We start from the raw sequence: 19,165 nt of genomic DNA on the forward strand, positions 1-19,165 counted from the left end.
ACCACGGCTAACTAAAGATCGAAAAAAACACCAGACAGTCATGAAACTCACGGCTGTTGAATGTGATTCCTCCGTATTCGGTGTCAATAACAACCCACTGTGTCACCCCACCGCTGAAGGAAATAGTAAAACTATGCTGCAGAATATTGGCTAAGCAGACCTAGCACTATGGTTCTTCCTGAGATAATGTTGGAAAGATGGTATGAGATTAAAATAACCGATTGCTCAATGACAGTCCGTATGCATCGTTCCCTTATCGTGTCTTATCTTTCCCGCCGCAGACGTTATCTATGTGCCTTACGTCTCGAAGTTCCTCTGGTATGAGTGATATTATTTACTGAGCTTCGTGCGGTGTAGATGTTTTTCTGTTTAAGAAGCTACCGCTGCCTAGAAATGTTGACGGTGAGTACTAACTTATTTCGTTTTCCATTCGTAAAGAATGTTTACTAAGTGACGTTCCACTTGCGACATCTTCTGGTAGCAAGATCAGGTGATAGACAATAATGGCACAGTGCATGACGCACTAAGTCTGTATTCTGCGGAATTAGGGTACAACACTCCATCTGGCAATGGGGAGCCACGTTAACCTCATTTTGTTTCCCCAAATCACGTCACCCGAATAAAGAGATGATAACTAGCGTTAACCTCTAATTCACGTTTTCTTAAGTTTGTGTCCTCTGGTAAACTCGAAACAGATAGGACATTTATCATCAACTCCCCCAACAAAATATAACTTCACGTCAGCTATTGATTTAATTGGATGTTCTCAAAAGCCAGATGGTACAGTAATGACATACGTATACATCTGTAATGTATGTTATTGCCAAAAAAATTAACTTTAGCTACACCGCGTTGGCCGCTATACATTTAACGTTTTAAAACATAGCGGCAATGAGACAATGGCAGGACGTATATGTCCCTCTATCCATGCAACATTACTCAAGTAGTATGTGCACATGGTTTCTTAGCTCTGTTTCGTCACTGAAGATACAGTCACACAGTCAGGTTTGTTGTGAAGGTCGCTATACATTTCCATTTCTTCCAAAAGTTCTTCTGTACTTCTTTCTCAGCAAAATGTAGTGTTTCTAAGTTTTCTTGTATACTATTCTCTGTGTAGCTAAGTTGGGCCATGCGAGCAGCAAAAGTTAATTTATTTAAATTTGGAAAATATAAAATTCAGGGTACACAGAGCAATGAAGTTTATAAATGCAAGTCATGTTATGTGGTTCATTTTTAAAATTTGATTTATGAGTTAAATTACGTTCTATTTTATTATTTGTAGAGAAACTAATCTGGATACATCCAAACTGGAACAAGTTAGCAATTTGATATGAGACTTTGGCTATTAATGTTATGTAGACACATATCACTGAGTGTCATAGATGGGGTAATTGTGCTAAGGTGTTGTTTGTTTTGATATGGGGTCACTGCTCTGAATGAATTTGTATTTCATGCCGCTGTGAAGAGTATTGATGGGTAACTGTCTATTACTACTCCATCTTTTTGTATACAAAATTTGTAATTGAATATGTCTGACAGTACTAGGGTTAGAATTCTGACAATTCAAGTTAGTTGGATCTAAGCAGATTAATTTCAATTAATAGGATTGTTTCATCTACCAGCACATTTACATATAAATTAACTGTATTAAATCAGTAAATGAAGCAGTACTTGGAGTGGAAATATCTGTAAAGCTTTTTATGAGTTTATTGCTGTTGTTCATAGAAAAATTATCCCCAGGTTTTTGTGTTCTAGTAGGAGACTCATTAAGTTTCTTGCCAATTTGTCTAAAATGGGCTCTTCTGTATATTGCCAATTGATAATATTGCCAATTGATCATATTGCTTTATACATTTTACATTGTGATTACTCTTCTGAAGGTGTTTATTAACGTGCGTTTAGATATTCCACTTGAGGAGAAGGCGAAATTACATTCTTTCAACACTTTTTTTAAGTTTTGTCTGTAATTTGAAGATTGGATCACAATTGACTTTGTTTATGAAGTTATTTAAGAAGAAACCTTGTGTCATATTTTGGTAATAATCTTCTCACACTATTACAACAAAACTTCCTTTGCAAACTTTTAGTATTAATGTTTGATTGTGTTAATGTTGTTTTGTTTCTTTTTGTGAGAAGGTTTGATTCATCTGCAGTATTGCATTGTGCCCTTTTCATCTCTACAAGTTTCAGTATAATTTTAGTTTATGGCCTATTGGATTATTCCCATTTTTAGCATAACTATATCACATACAGTATTACTTGTTTAATATTATTTGTGCAATCTTGAAGTTCAGTACTGAGTTTGAGGCTGTTTTTCAACAAATTTAGACCAGGGTCTCTGAAAAGAATGTATGTTCAACACCAACTGAAAAAATAAATTAATCCATAACTTAAACCTTGAAAATGAGTCACACAACAAAGCTGCTATTTATAAACTGAAGTGCTCTGTATGCCCTAACTTTTATAGTGGCTTAACTGGCAAGATATTCAAAATTTTGTATGGAGAACACATGAATGCACTCAGTTTAAAAAAACTTAAGTAAATCAACTTGCGCTGCTCACATGGCCCAGCGCAACGACAGCATAACGTCACAGTATATATATATATATATAAATAATAAAACACTCATGTAAAAAACTGTCTTATTACATCACCAGTATGTCTTAAAATGTTAAATGCATAGTGTCCTGCATGATCCAGCCTAAGAAATAGAAGCTTTGCAATATTATACATCACAGCTGTAGAAACATGCTATTACTTCGCCTTCTGTCCGCTCCTGGTAGCTGAGTGGTCAGCACGACGGAATGTCATACCTAACTGCCCAGGTTCGATTCCCGGTAGTTCGGAGATATTCTCCGTTCAGAGACTGGAGGGACGGAAGGCCCTAGCCACGCGGCATTTATTTTACTGCCCTCTCTTGTTCTTTGGTACAATAAGTCATATCATTAGCTGATCTCACATCAGATGTAGAAGCAAGTGTCCGACACCTTGTCTTTGGTCGATCTCGACTTCAGCATGCTCCATATCAGTGAAACAGACACTTATGCCGTAAAGCACAATGTACATCTTTTCCTCAAATAGGTGAAATGTAGAAACTTTTTGTAAAGAAGAAAATCATGAATATTCTGATATATTATAGAACCCAAACAAAGCTAAATTTGTACAAGAAATCCTTACTACCATCTGGCTACGCACTGCAGCCAGAAACCAGTCATGGAAGAATAAAGCATTCATCGAAACCTGTAGTGGTTGCAGTTGTTTCCTTCACATTTTTAGCGTTTCCATAAGACCCCTTATTTCTCAGATGGTCATATTATCAGCTGTTAGTACTACCCCTGTTCCCTTATTGTGTCTTCTACAATCATGGAGTATAGATTGTTACAGGGTTATTCTCTGATGTGCTCAGAACACTTTTATTTGAAATTTTCCGTATTTGTCCGATCTGTTTTATTTCTGTTGGGCTTTTTGCACTTTTCTTCTTTTAGTTTTTCTGATTGTTTATCACAACTTATTTTGTCTCTGCAGTGTTCTGTCTTCTAGTGGGCCAAATAGCAGTATCAGTATTCATACGTGAGCTATGAACGGACGTTTTAATTTTGTAATAGTTGTCATCCACATTTGAGATTATTCGTCCGAACTTCAACATCACACATACCCTGTCCAGTGATGACGATGAAAACCTTCCCTGAATCTGAGTAGGCATGTGCCAAGTTGGTAGTCATGCCTCTACAGGGCACCGACATGTTCTTTTCACGCCCTTGCCCGTCCAATAGAAATGTCTGACTGTAATGTCTCATACTCTAATGGGTGTTGAGGTACAATTTTCCCTCTTTTGTAACATTACCGGCCAAGGTCAAAAAGTGGTCCGAAATCCTATGGCACTCCTACCTATTTTTATTAATGAAAACATGTAATACCAGATCAACAGCTTACAATATTAGAAGGGATACCAACAATCTGGCGCACTTTTGGGCTGCCTTCTCTCCCGACGAAGAAAAATGACGTCTTTATCCTTATCAGTGATGTCATTGATGACCTCATCTATAACTCTGAACTAGTGACGCAGTCAGTGACAAGATCACTCTTATTGATGATGTCATCATTCTGATCAGTGACATCATCATTCTTATCAGTGGGAATCCACCTTATCTCCAGACTATCATAGCACAGTATTAAAAATCCAGAATGGCGGAAGTAGTTCAGTCGCACTATCAAAAAAGATTAAAAACCTTTCCTCTCCCCATATCTCCAACCGATCACAGGGCAGTACTGTATATCTCCAAGCAATCACAGAACAGCATTAAAAACATCGAAGATGGCTGAAACAGTGCAACTTCGTTAGCGGGAAGAATTAAAGTAACGTCTGCTCCCCGTATCGACAACCAACCACACAATGCATACCTCCAGTTAATTTTAGTAAACACTCAAACTCCATCCAAACAGGCCTCGGTAGGCGCATCGGCACTGACCGACCGCCGTATCAACCTCAGCCGGTATGGAAGAGCATGTTCACAGCGCGCCGCTCTCCTGGCTGTCGACAGCTTTTGTGGCCTGATCCGCTTTTCTTCCCAGCAGTGCTCAACAGACCCGGACGGTTACCAAATCCAAGAGGTAGTGAAGCTAGACATCGCTTAATTTCGATGATATGACGGGAACAGGTGTTACAACCGCAGCAACGCTATTCGTAGCTAATATTAGCGCAGTATCCTAAACGCAAGTTGACGAAAGTAGACCAGTTGTATGCATTGTACCCCATGCTGCCTCCTTTTTCCATCCAACCAGAGCATAGTCCTGAACTGATACTTAAAACTGGCGTCAGATTTAATTATGTCTAGCTTTCATTTCCCTACCGCCCGCCATTAAGAGCGTAGTATTAAAAAAATATCCGCCAATGTGCAGGGAAAAACACGTAACACTCGGATTAAATCCAAAGATATTTATTAATACCCAAAGACATTTACTTTTTGCGCTTTTCTTTCTTCCATTAAGAACATGGTATTAAAATGCAAGAGCGAAGTGAAATGTAGCCCAATACTGACTGTGCTCTAAAGTTTCCGAAAGAGCTGAATTATTTACCAAAAATTACATCACACACCTCTCTTCCATCCAGTCAGAGCCCAGTGTTACGACAGGGACTTAACCTCATCTGGTCCGTGGTGAGAAGTATCCTAAGTGTTCTTTTTTATCAAAAAAAAATACGTCAAAGGATCTGAGTTATCAAAAATGCCACAAATGTTGTCAACTATGTTTGCATTACTGACTTCCAAAAACTCGTTATGGGCTGACTCATTAGCCATACCGGTAAATTTTATTCAGAGATACATATCATTCTACATGGAATACTGAATTGTGTTTACAAAATGTTCCCTATAAGTAATTAAAAACTAACATTTGCTCGTAAAATGTGAATAATGAGTTAGGAGTATGTAGTTTTCGCCCTCAGTAATACCTAAAATACTATTCCGATAACCTTGAAAATGTGAAATAAAATCAATTCCTGTTTTACATATCGGTTGCTTAGTGTCCCAGACTGATGGCTCCACTCTTAGAAAGCATCATGTGATCGATCTCCATACTGCCAGTTGTTCTTACAGTCACCAACAGGTGTCTGTACTGGTGAAAACGTTTTAAGTTTGATCTATGGATCATACTTGGCTTGAGAGACAACAAACCCATACATTAATTATTTTCCACATTTATGTCGTCACAATATTCTAAAATGTCAACAAAAACAGTCGACAATGAAGAAGTGCAATGCGAATAGCGGTTGTCACTGTATTTCCGCCATGATATTTTCCATCCGTACAACATGAATGTAAACTCTGAAGTATGTGGTACGGGGTGAGCAGAGAGCGAAGTTTATATATTACTAGAAAATAGTAATTGGTAACATGTACTGGAAATAACTGGGACCCGTTTGATGTTACAAGGCTCAAAATATTTACTCTCCGCTGTGACGCTCATGTCGCAATATTCTGAAATGCATCAGAAAATTTTATGTTTACACTGCAACAATATCTAATTGTGAAGAGTGTATTCAGTCTGATATGTGTGCCCTGTTATTTTCTAACGCCTTTTTTTCCATCACCGATTCAGGAGGTGGGGAAAACACACATCGATGACAAGTACTAGAAAAATGGCTCCTTCTGCATTCAAAGCAATGGCGTATTAGAAAAACCTATAATTAGCTACGCAAACATCTAATAAAATTTCCACCCCACATGCACAAACGATTTTTTTTTTTTTTTTACTGAACCAAGGAATAAAGCGTTCGACTTTTGAAAGGAATATAGTATTGTATTAAGATACATCACTTAAACTGCAGAGCGATATGCATTTTTTGTACACACACTCACGAGAGACTTCTAAAGACGGTAACAGTGACAGATGTGACATTTCCAAAGGCAGAGTGATACCTCGAGAATAAAGTTTTGTATCATTCATGATATTTTTATGAGATTTCTCACTCTCTGCAAGCACAATAAAGCTTCTAAACTGTAGTAATTAGTGATTAAAATGTTCACAGCTTGAATCATTATTGCAATGAATGCACAATACTTACGAAAATTAGAGCGACAGAAAATTGCTTTATTCCTCAGGTTTCTCACACATTGCGAGCGGAAAGCGTTTCAAATCAAATACTACCAGATCAAAATTATGAGTATTACGTATTAAAATATTCGAAGCTTGCAAATTGGCACTACTGATATGAAACTATACGTAAAGCAGCACTCGTTTGCTACGAACCTTCGATAGGCATGTCATACTTGTAAACTCTATGGGCCTTTAAATTACATATTTTTTCTCTACTGAGGTATCCGTACAATTTGATAAAAGACACCAGCTTGCGTGCTTGTCGTAATGTGCAATATCTCTATGAAAATTCGATCGAAAATAAAGTTTTACTGCTGTATATGCAAGATTTCACACACTTTGAAAGCATAGTAAATCTTCAAATTCAGTATTTCCGAATCTTTATTGTATATTAAAATTCTCACAGATCACTTATTGGCACAACTGGTAAGAATTTTTAAGTTTAGCAGCGCTCTTGAGAGTTAGACGGGCGTGTTGTAACTGAGTATCCTACTATGAAAAAGGGAAATTCAGTATATTGACGTTAGTGATTTTTACTTCACAATTAACAAAGTACAAAAATTTGTATACCATCAACCCATTTTGTATGTCAATACCGATCGTTGACACTGAATTTATTAGGACCAATACGGTCTAACTAAAATAGGATTCTATACACAGTACACGAAGAAAGGCAAGGTGCACATTTAACGCAAACAAATATGTGTCTGCACTTCCATCTCATTGTGGAAACAAATTTTAAACAGGTGAGCTTTGTCATAAGCTCTCGACATTTTGTGGTAAGAGTTGCAAGATTTCCCCTTCCGTATCCTTTTGAGTATAACTTAATATTCTCATATGCGACTTCACTTTTAATTTCCTCTTCAAAAGGTGTTATGTTATTTTCATGTGAATTACAACATAGCACTTTCAAAGAACTCTACCAATTCATTTGGGTTGATAATTTTTTTCAATTTGTTACTGACGTCTTCTAACTATCAACATCATCCTCTTCTTCTTCTTCCTTTTCCTCTTATCATTCATCGTGATCATCATCATTTTTCTCGTCGTAATCATCCTTTTCTTCTTCTGCACCTTCTGCTGTCATAAATACAGTGTTTTTAAGGGCTTCATCTCTCCTCTTTTGGAATAGTTGTCCCAATCTCTGAGAAGCAGGTCTGATGGAAAGCTGAAATGCTCTCTTCCTGAACCTCATCTTCCTCTCGTCTGCTAAAACCTGCCGAGATATTTTAGGCGAAGCTGAATAATGGTCTGAGATTGAGAATAATGTATCATTAATATTTCTGATAATTAAAGCTAAGTGACCATATAAATATTGCTACTTTACTTTTCTACTCACTAAGTCTGATGGCAAGTTGAAGTGCGCTCATCTTCTTGTCCCCCTGACAAAATCTGGTGTGATATTCTACACCCGACGTTACGCTGCTGGATTAGCGTGTGAAACTGATGATAATATCTCATTAATACCCCTCTTAAGAGAATACATAAATACTGTTATTTTACATTTTTGCTCACTGTGATGGGCAATTGATTCATTAAACACACTATAGGGACAGATTTTTTAATGTTATCTGCACATTTCCTTCTTAAGCAGGGTTCTGTTTCATATCATCTCCTTAATGTGGTTCTTAGTGTGCTTAAAGGTATTTTAAAATTTTCGTCTGCCTCTCGCATCCACAAAACGCTCTACAACTTGTTATAGCATTTTAGAGTCTTCTGCAGTCGATTTTGAAACCATGTGAAACAGAAAAATTGCATTTCGTTGGGCCAATAACGGAAAGTGGACAATGATGCTCAGTGATAAACGATAATCAGTAAGCAATGATTGTCAGTGATCAATGACGATGAGTAACTAGTGATGGTCAGTGATCAGTGATGGTGAGCGATTAATGATGGTCAGTGGTCGCTGACAGTCGTTGAACAATGATCGTCAGTAATCACTTTCAGGCAGTGAAAAATAGTGGTCTGTGAACAATTATCGTCAGCGATCAGTGAAGCTCAGTGATCAGTAATTGTGACTGATGCTGGTGATTAAAAACTTCAGCACTGGATGTTAAAATTCTTTAATTAAAAAATCACCATCGGTTTCGCATCCGTGAAGTTGCATCTTCAAGTGATCTGTACAAGAAATTGAAACATTAGAGAATTGCAGTGACTTTAAAAATAGATGTCATACCATAAAGCACCATGTATCAATGAGAGCTGAGTACTCACAAGTTTCTTCATTTTTTAAATAGTCACGTTGCGGCAGAGTAAATGCTCCAGCGGGGATCTAGAACCCAAGTGACGCCATCTACGACGAGAAAGGTGGCGGTATGTTTTACATGCTGTGCGGTCACTAGGAATTTCTTTTTTAATACATTAATATTTTTTAAAAAGGTGAAGAACTTCAAGATACAAGTTAATACCACTCTAAGAAAACTTGTTAATTACATGAACTTTTATGAATGCCACACTGTACTGTTTTTAAGAACATGCAGTTAACGCAAAATAACGAAAAGTGTGAGGTGATCCATATGAGTTCCAAAAGAAATCAGTTGGAATTCCATTACTCGATAAATAGTACAATTCTCAAGGCTGTCAATTCAACTAAGTACCTGGGTGTTAAAATTACGAACAACTTCAGTTGGAAAGACCACATAGATAGTATTGTGGGGAAGGCGAGCCAAAGGTTGCGTCTCATTGGCAGGACACTTAGAAGATGCAACAAGTCCACTAAAGAGACAGCTTACACTACACTCCTTCGTCCTCTGTTAGAATATTACCAGGTGGGATTGACGGAGGACATCGAAAGGGTGCAAAAAAGGGCAGCTCGTTTTGTATTATCACGTAATTGGGGAGAGAGTGTGGCAGATACGATACGCGAGTTGGGATGGAAGTCATTAAAGCAAAGACGTTTTCGTCGCGGCGAGATCTATTTACGAAATTTCAGTCACCAACTTTCTCTTCCGAATGCGAAAATATTTTTTTGAGCCCAACCTACATAGGTAGGAATGATCATCAAAATAGAATAAGAGAAATCAGAGCTCGAACAGAAAGGTTTAGGTGTTCGTTTTTCCCGCGCGCTGTTGGGGAGTGGAATGGTAGAGAGATAGTATGATTGTGGTTCGATGAACCCTCTGCGAAGCACTTAAATGTGAATTGCAGAGCAGTCATTTAGATGTAGATGTAGATGCAAGCATACAGCGTATCGACAGTATTTCAGGATACATGTTTGTTTCTTAAGAAGGTCAGTTGTGTTAATTGAGAATAAAATTAAATATAACCAAGTTTTACGAAAATAACAGTGTCTTTTAGGGATGCTGCTGCTATGTGGGCTGACCATTATCTATTCATTATCTACCTAGACAAACGAAACCGGATAGGAGGATTTTGTGGCGCCGCTCGGTTTGCGCGCTATGAGTAGTTTCGGGGAACGTTTTTAGTGACGGGTGAATTTCCACCTCTTGTTAAATGTTGAGTTTAATGCCCTTATTTTCATAGCGCAGCAGCTGCAAATTTGAATGGAGCCCAGTTTTAGAATGGCCTGTTTCGTGTAGATGGGCGCTTAAAGCTGACCTTTAGCTCGTGTTGTTAATACGTTCTCTAAACCGTACCCCAAAGCTTCGTCCTGTCTGATCTATATACCTGAAACCACCAATCGTCACACGTGATGCAATACGCATCTGGTGACTTCAAGTTATCTCGGTTTGTCTCCTCCCACGCCTACATTTTATGCCATTACTCTTTGGGGCAAAACGTGTCTTGCTTAATACTATATCGTATCACCTGTGTTGTGAAGTATGCTTATTATGTACCAAAACCTACGGTATAAATAGACCCTTATATCTAGCTCATCTGCGCTAGTCATAAATGATACGTGGACAGCAATTTACACGGATAATCCTTAACAAACGACTCTGTGACACGACGTAAAACTTTGACGATGGGTCAACAGTAGATGAGACAATCATTTGCGATATCTTCTAACACTGTTACTCGAAAGATGTCCAAACAACTGTTGTCAAATGTAGCTCACATCATGCCTCTTACATACAGAAGACCGCTGCACTCACTATCACAAACAGACAGCGTGGGCAAGATTATTTCCGAAACACACTAGCAGAATGTGTTCCTTTCTTGACGTCACAACACATGTCTCCCTAAGGTTTCGTGCGATAAATGTAGATGTCACCAGAATGAGATTTTCACTCTGCAACGGAGTGTGCGCTGATATGAAACTTCCTGGCAGATTAAAACTATATGCCGGACCGAGACTCGAACTCGGGACCTTTGCCTTTCGCGCGCAGGTGCTCTACCAACTGAGCTACCCAAACACGACTCACTTCCCTCCGTCGCAGGTTTACTTTCCCCAATTCCTCGTCTCCTACCTCCCAAACTTTACAGAAGCTCTCCTGCGAACCTTGCAGGACTAGCACTCCTGAAAGAAAGGATATTGCGGAGACATGGCTTAGCCACAGCCAGGGGGAATGTTTCCATAATGAGATTTTCACTCTGCAGCGGAGTGTGCGCTGATATGAAACTAGCGGGAGTAAAGCTGTGACGACAGGGCGTGAATCGTGGTTGGGTAGCTCAGATGGTAGAGCACTTGCCCGTGAAAGGCAAAGGTTCCGACTTCGAGTCTTGGTCCGTCACACAGTTTTAAATTGGTTTGTTGTAGTAAATTTTCTGTGACATAAAATTTAATGCATTGTTCCCCTCAAGGAATTCTCACTTGGAGATGCGTGACAGCAAACATGCTTTCTTGGATATTGGTGGAGATAAGAAATTACAAAGGGGAATCTCTTCATTCTGACTTAGCCGACACATACTGTTTCCATATCTTTTTCAAGATAATCATCTCTTGATTTATACACCGCTGTAAATTTCCACACAACGACATACTGCCGAGGGAATACAGGTTTCCCCCAAGTATTGAGCTGATAAGCCTCACTTTACTTTTTCTTGTTCGAAGAAGTCTCTACTTTCTTAATCGATGTCATCATAGGACTCGCAGATGTCTGCACATGTGCACTGAGGTAGTCTCCAAGCACGTTCTTTATCAGTAGTGCCAGTTAGCGAGCTGTGAGTGTTTTAAGAAGTAATACAGAAAATTCGAAGCTTCAATCTGCTTGAAAAGTGTGTGAAATCTTACATATAATATAAGTTCACTTTCGCTCGATTTTCCGTAGGGGTCTTGCGTATTACGATAGGCATGCAAGCTGTATGTATTTTAATAAGCTAAATAGATACATCATAAGGGGAAAAATATTTAATTTAAAGGTCCAAAGACATTCCAATTGTGGAACGCCTATCGAATGTTTCCCGTAAATGACTTCTGCTTAACCGAAAGCTTTTATTAGTAGTGGCAATATACAAGCTGCGAGTATTTCAATACGTAATACAGACAGTTTACAAGTGGTAATATTCTTTTTGAAGCAACATTCTGTTTGCTGTATGTGAGTAAGTTGACATATAACGCAGTTTTATTTAGCCCGAATTTTCGTAGAGATCATGCGCATATTACGATCAAAGGAAAAATCCTCCTGTCGGAGTGCAAAAACGTCGAATACATTCCTCTTCAAAAGACTGACAGAAACGTGGTGAAGCAGCTCCCTCAATTCTGATTCCGACTTCCTCACTAAAGATTTTGGCTTGCAAACATATTCGCGCTTTCTTAGCACAGAACATTCCGATTCCAAATCCTTTAACTCTCTCTCTCTCTCTCTCTTTGTGGTTAAGCCTTCATGCTTACTGTAACTCCCTCTCACTGCCACTGCCTATGTCTCTCTCCTACTGTTTAATTTGTCTCCCATTGATTTACGGTATATACCACTGCCAATGTCTGCTCCTTCACTTACAGCGTCTCCTTTTAAATTTTTTTCTCACACTCACTGTTTCCACCATATCTCGGCAGCCAGAAATTCTCAGAATCTTTCCTTCCCCATACTTACGTGTTTAAAAATTTCGGTCCAAACTGCTACCTCCACTACGTGTTAAAAAAAAATTTGCCGCTTTGAGGAGCTCCACAGAGGCCACCCCCACCCTCCCCCCCCCCCCCGCCTCCCCTGTCCCCCAAGCCGGTGAATGGTTATGGTTTCCATTCACCCGTGTTTTCCAGTTCCACTGTATTTTCCCTCTTTCGCTCTCCATCCGTCTCCCTTTCTCTTTTACTGCCACTGTCTCACACTATCAGTACTTCCTCTCCGTTGCTCCCACTGCTGCTGTCTTCATCCAGCTCTCTTCTCTTTCACTGCTACTTCTCGTCTCCCAATGTCACTGTTTTCTCTCTCTTTCTCTCCCACTGGTGCTGTGTCCTCTCTGTTTCACCGTCACTGTGTGTCTGCTACAGCCTTTCAGCATTAAAAAGCGAATACGTTCGCATGCCAAAAGGCGAATTGAAGACTGAGGCAGCAGACTCTCCATTTTCGATCAGAATCTTTTAGAGAGGAACATATTCACCTCTTTTTGCTCTGCGAGGAGCATTTTTTGCTAATTCGCTTCTTTTCCTCTGACAGCAGGTTTTGCTGTTCATATAAAACGAATTCTGTAGGTCACTAAAGTTTTGACAGTTTACGATGAAAATTAATACGTCTGAATTTTGTATTCTATTCTCAATATCTGTTGAAGTGTTACATCTGACGCATATTACTCGGTCGACATTCCCGCTTTGTTGACGCGAGTTTCAACCCTCTGCTGCCACAGGGCTCCGAATTGTAGCGTGTAACATGGCGCTGTGTAACGTGACTATGTCCGTGCGTTAGAAAGAACGCGCTGTAATCGAGATTTTATTCGTAGAAACCTGAAAGCACGGTTCTTAAAAGGTCGTCCACACCTGGAGCAACGTCCTCTTCACCATGGCAATGGCAAACCTCACAAGACCGATGTGACATCAGCGCAAATCTGACGCCATGGGTTCACCGTTGTCACTCATCCTCCTTACAGTCTCGACTTGGCCACATCTGATTTTCAGCGGTTTCCGAAATTTAAAGAACACTTTCAAGGACTCCATTTCAGTAGTGATAAAAGTGATGACGTCATTAAACTGGTCATTCGTTGGGAGAAATGTGTTCGTCGCCAGGGTGACTATATCGGGAAATAAATATGTAGACATGAAGAATGAAAGCGTACAGTGTTAATAAAGTTCGCTTTATTTAAAAGGCTTTAAGAGTTTTTACACAAAAAATTCGAAGGCCTTACTTTTGAGGACACCCTCATATGTATATACTTCGATTTACCCGTATTTATATATTATGACACATACACACAACAGATAAATATGTATACCATAAGATTAACACAAAATCGTTTCCGTTAATTTTTTGTGGATACTTTGTTCATCGTTCGCAGTTCCTTGAAAAATCCCAGCTATTGATATGTATTTTAAAAGACTAAAAACGTTATTAGAAATGTTTTACTGAATTTGCAGTTTTCCAAATTTGGCGTAATTTTTGGCAAGAATTAGAGTTCTTTTTAGGAATATTAAGACCCTTTTTAGTTTATTTTTTTTGTCAATCGGTAATATTGATACCTAAAAATTATGGTTTCTCCTGAGTACGTACATTGTTAACGGATACAGATTACCGAAAACGGATTTCTATATAAATGCCTGAAGAATGTAGAGCGAAGATTTGAGCCATTTGCCATGGTTAGATTTTTAGATAAATTGTGACCCACGGTACAAAATCGGCTGACAACCGGTTTTTGCCATTTTTTTCATAAATGTGGTTTGTTTGAACCGTTGGATCTAAGTAACGGACACTGGACAGCGAAAAAAGTTTCGAACGTCGAAGAGAATATCATCTGGAGAAAATCCGGTTAACATATCGTCGATCTGACATGAACAGAAACGATAGAATTTGTGCATTGTGTGTGTGTGTGTGTGTGTGTGTGTGTTTGTGTTTGTGTTTGTGTGTTTGTGTGTGTGTGTGTGTGTGTGTGTGTGTGTGTGTGTGTGTGTGTGTGTAAATACGAATGGATGATCTGTGAGTACTGTAATTATAACGTGTTGTATGAAACTGTCTTTTAAACAGATAATGGTTAATTATTTATATCACAGATCTTCTTACAATCTTTTAAACTGTAGAAAATTTTAACACAGACTTATTACACCCAACATCTCGGTGTGCTACATAATCAGTCATAATGATTTCCTTGTATTGAAGTTACGGCATCGTGCAGGTACGTATTTTTGTTCTCAGGGGTTGAAACCTTAGGGTTGGTATATATGTATAATTATTATTATCACATTGGGTGGTTAATTATAATTTCATGAAGCATGTTTAGTTATAGTGTACTGTGTAAAGGAGCGATACTTACGGCCCAGTACGGTAAAAATTACATCGGAAACTGAGAATAATGACGGAGATGCCTTAACACCTTCATACATGCATAAACTGAATATGTTATCTTCATAATATCTGGGCTGGGAGATCGTGATTACGAAAACTTGTTGTATCGGCTGTAATGGCGGACAACAATAGAGCAAGATCGTAACTAATAAAACTTTCAATAACTTCTGGTATGGGCAGAGTTGCCCTATAAATAAAAAATGTTTTCAATAGTAACAAACAACATTGTGTATTCTTAAAACAATTTACATAAATTAATAATTATTACAATTATTAAAGACCTCATAATATGGAACGTAGAAAGAATGCGTTTTTCTAGGTCAGCGGTACTACTAGAAGAGCTACAATGTCTTCTCTTTTTTCACACACATGAAAATTAACAGAGTATACAGTGTCTCCTTACGTATTTCTTCATAGATACTAAATCTGTATTTGTCCTTTTGACTCTAGGCACTTCACATTAAAAAATGTCAGTATTTTTCACATATTACAGGAAAATATGAAGTCATTTTTTCAAGTATATTCACAGGGAAAAATACGCCAGGAGATGGCACAGATGCCATCCCCACAACTGATACTGTCCATACTCAAAACTCATGGTTATTCGAGGTTTTCTCAGGAACCGCTCATCAGCAAATAGTGCTTTTATAATCTAGCCAAGGACCATCCTGTACCACACGTAGAACCACAGATTTGCTCAATTGGCCTGGGCAGCAAGAAGTGCGCAATGTTTAAAATATGTACTGTTCTGTAGAATAGCTACAATACGTTAGTTCTTCCAGTAGGTATAGAAACGGTCGCTAACCCAAGGGCTATCCAAAATCCTGGAACCCTTATCTCTATGACCAAGAGAACTCGCTGCTTTTTGGGACATGTTGGCATGGACCAATAAGCGTGAAAGCTGTGTGAATTTACATGCTGAAATATTTAAAATGAATCTTCATAGCTTTTGCGAAGTGTGAGAAGTCTCTCATATAATAGGATAAATGATCCATACTTTTATTCATTTTCGAGATATCGACATTGTCTTTGGAGGTGATATGTCTTTCGTTGTTACCGTCCTTGGTCGCCCCTTGTGAGGGCGCGTACAAAAACCGCTTGTCGCTCTTCAGCCTCATCTAGAGGACATTAACTGGATCCCATTTATTTGCAGTAATTACATTTTTCTAGAGAGCTACGTTCACTTCACTCTCTTCTGGCAGCGTGACACATACTTTAAAGCTGACAGTCATGTTTTATAGAAGGAAAGTAACATGATGCAAACACAGTGATAACCGACATCAGAGATATTTCGTAATAAATAACTTATTCCTTCCGAAAATGGAATTCATTATTGCTTACGTGCTTGAAAAAATCATAATGTGAATGTGTGATGGAACTTTCACCAACTGCGACATGGTCGCGTGTACAAACAGTGATCCAATTCTGTCAAATGTTTTTTTTCTTTTTGTTTCAGTCTTTGATTACAATGTGAATTCTTTAGACGATGAACGGTTTCAGTCCGTAATGACCATCCTCTGATCTTTTTTACACCATGTCCTAAAGTGATATTTTGACGATGCCATTATGGTCTTAAGACTTTAGGACATGGTGTAAAAAAGATCTGAGGATGGTCATTACGGACTGAAACCGTCAGTTGATGGAACATTCACTAGGTATTGGTGTAGTTCATTACTGGTTTCGTTTTTCTATAACGAGTCACCGATTTGTTGTTTTTGCACTTTGTGATGCATTATCTTTGCTCCCACTCCTAAACCATCGATGAAAAAATGTTAGAAAATGATACATTACGCATTTGCACAGTGTTGCAGCGTAAGCAATACATTTTTTGATGTATTGTAGAATATTGTGACATTTTGATGAGAAGTGTCACAGGTGACGTAAAATAATTATTTTGAACATTCCATCGTCTTTCTTGTAGTTAAAATCAACTGGGCCCCAATCATTTTTAGTATATGTGTTCGATTACAGTTTTCTAGTGATGCATGAACTTCACTCTACCGTCAACCCCTAACACATACTTTAAAGTTGACAAGCACGTTTTATGGACGTAAATACTGTGGTAATCGACATAAATATTTCACTTTTGCATTCTGAACTTTTTGCTGCTTTTTTATAATATTTTGATTTGTTGTTGTTGTGGTCTTCAGTCCTAAGACTGGTATGATGCACGTCTCCATGATACAGTATCCTGTGCAAGCTTCTTCATCTCCCAGTACCTACTGCAACCTACATCCTACTGAATCTGCTTGGTGTATTCATTTCTTGGTCTCCCTCTACGATTTTTACCCTCCTTCTGAATCTGCTTAGTGTATTCATCTCTTGGTCTCTCTCCACGCTGCCCTCCAATCCCTTGATGCCTCAGAACATGTCCTACCAACCGATCCCTTCTTCTAGTCAAGTTGTGCCACAAGCTTCTCTTCTCCCCAATCCAATTCAACACATCCTCATTAGTTATGTGATCTACCCATCTAATCTTCAGCATTCATTTGTAACACCACATTTCGAAAGCTTCTATTCTCTTCTTGTCTAAACTATTTATCGTCCACGTTTCACTTCCATACAGGGCTACACTCCATAAAAATACTTTCAGAAACGACTTCCTGACACTTAAATCTATACTCGATGTTAACAAGTTTCTCTTCTTCAGAAACGCTTTCCTTGCCATTGCCAGTCTACATTTTATACATTCTTTACTTCGACCATCATCAGTTATTTTGCTCCCCAAATAGCAAAACTCCTTTACTACTTCAAGTGTCTCATTTCCTAATCTAATACCCTCAACATAATCCGACTTAATACGGCTACATTCCATTATCCTCGTTTTGCTTTTGTTGATGTTCATCTTATATCCTCCTTTCAAGACACTAGCCATTCCGTTCAACTGCTCTTCCAAGTCCTTTGCTGTCTCTGACAGAATTACAATGTCATCGGCGAACCTCAAACTTTTTATTTCTTCTCCCTGGGTTTTAATACCTACTCCAAACTTTTCTTTTGTGTCCTTTACTGCGTGCTCAATATACAGATAGAATAACATCGGAGAGAGGCTACAACCCTGTCTCACTCCCTTCCCAATCACTGCTTCCCTCTCATGCCCCTCAACTCTTATAACTGCCATTTGGTTTCTATACAAATTGTAAATAGCCTTTCGCTCCCTTCAAGTACATCGCCCTTGTATAGACCCTATATATACTCCTTCTACCTTTCTGCTTTCCCTTCCTTGCTTAGAACTGGGTTTCCATGTGAGCTCTTGATAATCATAAAAGTGGTTCTCTTTTCTCCAAAGGTCTCTTTAATTATCCTGTAGGCAGTATCTATCTTACCCTTGGTGACATAAGCCTCTATATCCTTACATTTATCCTCTAGCCATCCCTACTTAGTCATTTTGCACTTCCTGTCGATCTCATTTTTGACACGTTTGTATTCCTTTTTGCCTGCTTCATTTACTGCATTTCTATATTTTCTCCTACCCATTCTTCTTCTACTGTATTTCTTTCCCCCATTCTTGCCATTTGTTCCCTTATGCTCTCCCTGAAACACTCTACAAACTCTGGTTCTTTCAGTTTATCTAGGTCCCATCTCCTTGAATTCCCGCCTTCTTGCAGTTTCTTCAGTTTCAATCTACAGTTCATAACCAATAGTTTGTGATCAGAGTCCACATCTGCCACTGGAAATGTCTTACAATTTAATACCTGGTTCCTAAATCTCTGTCTTACCATTATATAATCTATATGAAATCTTCCAGTATCTCCAGGGTTCTTCCATGTATACAAGCTTTTTTTATTATTCTTGAATAAAGTTTAGCAATGATTAAGTTGTGCTCTGTGCAAATTTCTACGAGACGGCTTCCTCTTTCATTTCTTACCCCCAATCCATATTCACCTACTACGTTTCCTTCACTCCCTTTTCCTACTACCGAGTGCCAGTCACCCATGACTATTAAATTTTCGCCTCCCTTCACTATCTGAATAATTTCTTTTATTTCATCATACATTTCTTCAATTTCTTCGTCATCTGCAGATCTAGTTGGCATATAGACTTGTACTACTGTAGTAGACGTGGGCTTCGTGTCTATATTGGCCACAATAATGCGTTCACTATGCTGTTTGTAGTATCTTACCCGCATTCCTATTTTTTATTCATTATTAAACTTACTCCTTCATTATCCCTATTTGACTTTGTATTTATAACCCTGTATTCGCCTGACCAAAAGTCTTGATCCTCCTGCCACCGAACGTCA

The 19,165-nt window shown here is 38.6% G+C and overlaps 1 protein-coding gene across 1 annotated transcript in view; it reads left to right on the forward strand.

The window, feature by feature from the left end:
• The first annotated feature begins 332 nt into the window (after positions 1 to 332).
• LOC126281613 (leucine-rich repeat-containing protein 52-like) overlaps positions 333 to 19,165 on the forward strand; it is a 37,307-nt gene continuing 18,474 nt past the window's right edge. Inside the window, exon 1 of the mRNA XM_049980722.1 lies at positions 333 to 402. Within this exon, the coding sequence (XP_049836679.1) occupies positions 358 to 402 (45 nt within the window). The 5' untranslated portion in view covers positions 333 to 357. The remainder of the gene's footprint in view (positions 403 to 19,165) is intronic.

This window comes from Schistocerca gregaria, chromosome 7 (assembly GCF_023897955.1).
Source record: "Schistocerca gregaria isolate iqSchGreg1 chromosome 7, iqSchGreg1.2, whole genome shotgun sequence".
Classification (NCBI taxonomy): domain Eukaryota; kingdom Metazoa; phylum Arthropoda; class Insecta; order Orthoptera; family Acrididae; genus Schistocerca; species Schistocerca gregaria.